This window comes from Laccaria bicolor, genomic scaffold (assembly GCF_000143565.1).
Source record: "Laccaria bicolor S238N-H82 LACBIscaffold_11 genomic scaffold, whole genome shotgun sequence".
NCBI classification, from domain to species: Eukaryota; Fungi; Basidiomycota; class Agaricomycetes; order Agaricales; family Hydnangiaceae; genus Laccaria; species Laccaria bicolor.
This window is the reverse complement of record NW_001889882.1, coordinates 1,312,360-1,313,495: the sequence shown is the minus strand read 5'-3', so window position 1 is coordinate 1,313,495 and position 1,136 is coordinate 1,312,360. Positions and strand designations below refer to the sequence as shown.

General features: G+C 46.1%; 1 protein-coding gene across 1 annotated transcript; it reads left to right on the top strand.

Annotated features, from left to right (window-relative positions):
• Positions 1-216: 216 nt before the first annotated feature.
• LACBIDRAFT_297389 (uncharacterized protein) lies at positions 217-446 on the top strand (the record flags this gene model as incomplete). The annotated part of the gene is made up of 2 exons (XM_001880970.1): positions 217-337; positions 394-446. 2 exons carry the CDS (start codon positions 217-219, stop codon positions 444-446), a joined length of 174 nt encoding a protein of 57 aa, XP_001881005.1.
• Positions 447-1,136: the final 690 nt, after the last annotated feature.

Sequence of the window (1,136 nt, the reverse complement as noted above, 5' to 3'; positions counted from 1 at the left end):
AGTATCTTCATGCTCGCATTACAATCGCATCGATTACCGACATTGGTAAGCAGGAAATTCTAGATCAAACACCGTCTACCCGGATGTACGTTGTTTATCTGAAACTACATTGTGAATGACTAACCTTAGTTGCACCCACCAGTCTCTCAGTGGCAAAAGGCCTTATCTTGTTGCTTGAAAATAGAATACAATATAGAATAGATTATATACAAGAATATGCTACTTACAACCATTTATGTAGAGGCCCAAATGCCTTCCAAAATAGAAGGGAACACACCAGAGGCTGAAATGCCTTTCCAAATTGAAGGGAACACACAAGTGACCTCTTTCTCAGGAGGTATGTGCTCGTTTTTTTCAGTCATGTTACTTGCTCACTTGAAGAAATCCCTTTAGCCTCGACCAATCACCCTGACCTCCTGCTCGAAAATAGAAAAGATAATAGTTGAAATTATATATGCAGAACTCAGATCTATGCTTTCCAATGTGTATAGGCTGCACTCTCGCCTTACCCCATGTGCGGCACTCACAATGTAAGTCTTTCGGTCGACCAGCTGTATTACGTGCTCAACCCACCATTCAGTCTGGGCTACTAACCCTAATATGCATGCATGGCCCTCCACACTGTCCAAATTTCGAAGGTCGTCAGGGCTGTCGCGTTGCATGTGATCACACGCACACAAATATTTAACCAGCTCACACCCACTGGGAGGAACTTCCTTCCACCGCGACTTATTTGAACAAGCCACCAAGGGCTTCCTAATTCACTCTACAGTATGCCTCCCCGCGCTCCCAAACAAAAAGACCGAGGTTTGGCAGGTGGCGGATCTCATTCCACGAAACCCCCTGTAAGTCAATCACCCTCCCTCCCCGACTGTGTACCGACGTGGCACATGTCACTTAGGCTTCAAAGGCCAACAAAAGGTCAAAGAAAAACAAAAAGCCGGAGCCAAATCTCTCCAAAAAGGTACGTCGTGCAGCGTCTATATAGTCACTATCTCACTAATAATTTATAAGCAGGCCACCAACAGCAACGCTGACACGCGTCAAGTCCTCGAATGCGTCTCGATATCGACCAACAAATCCCGTGATGACGTGCAAGATGAACCTCGGACAGGCAGAAGCACGGCTGAGGGCAG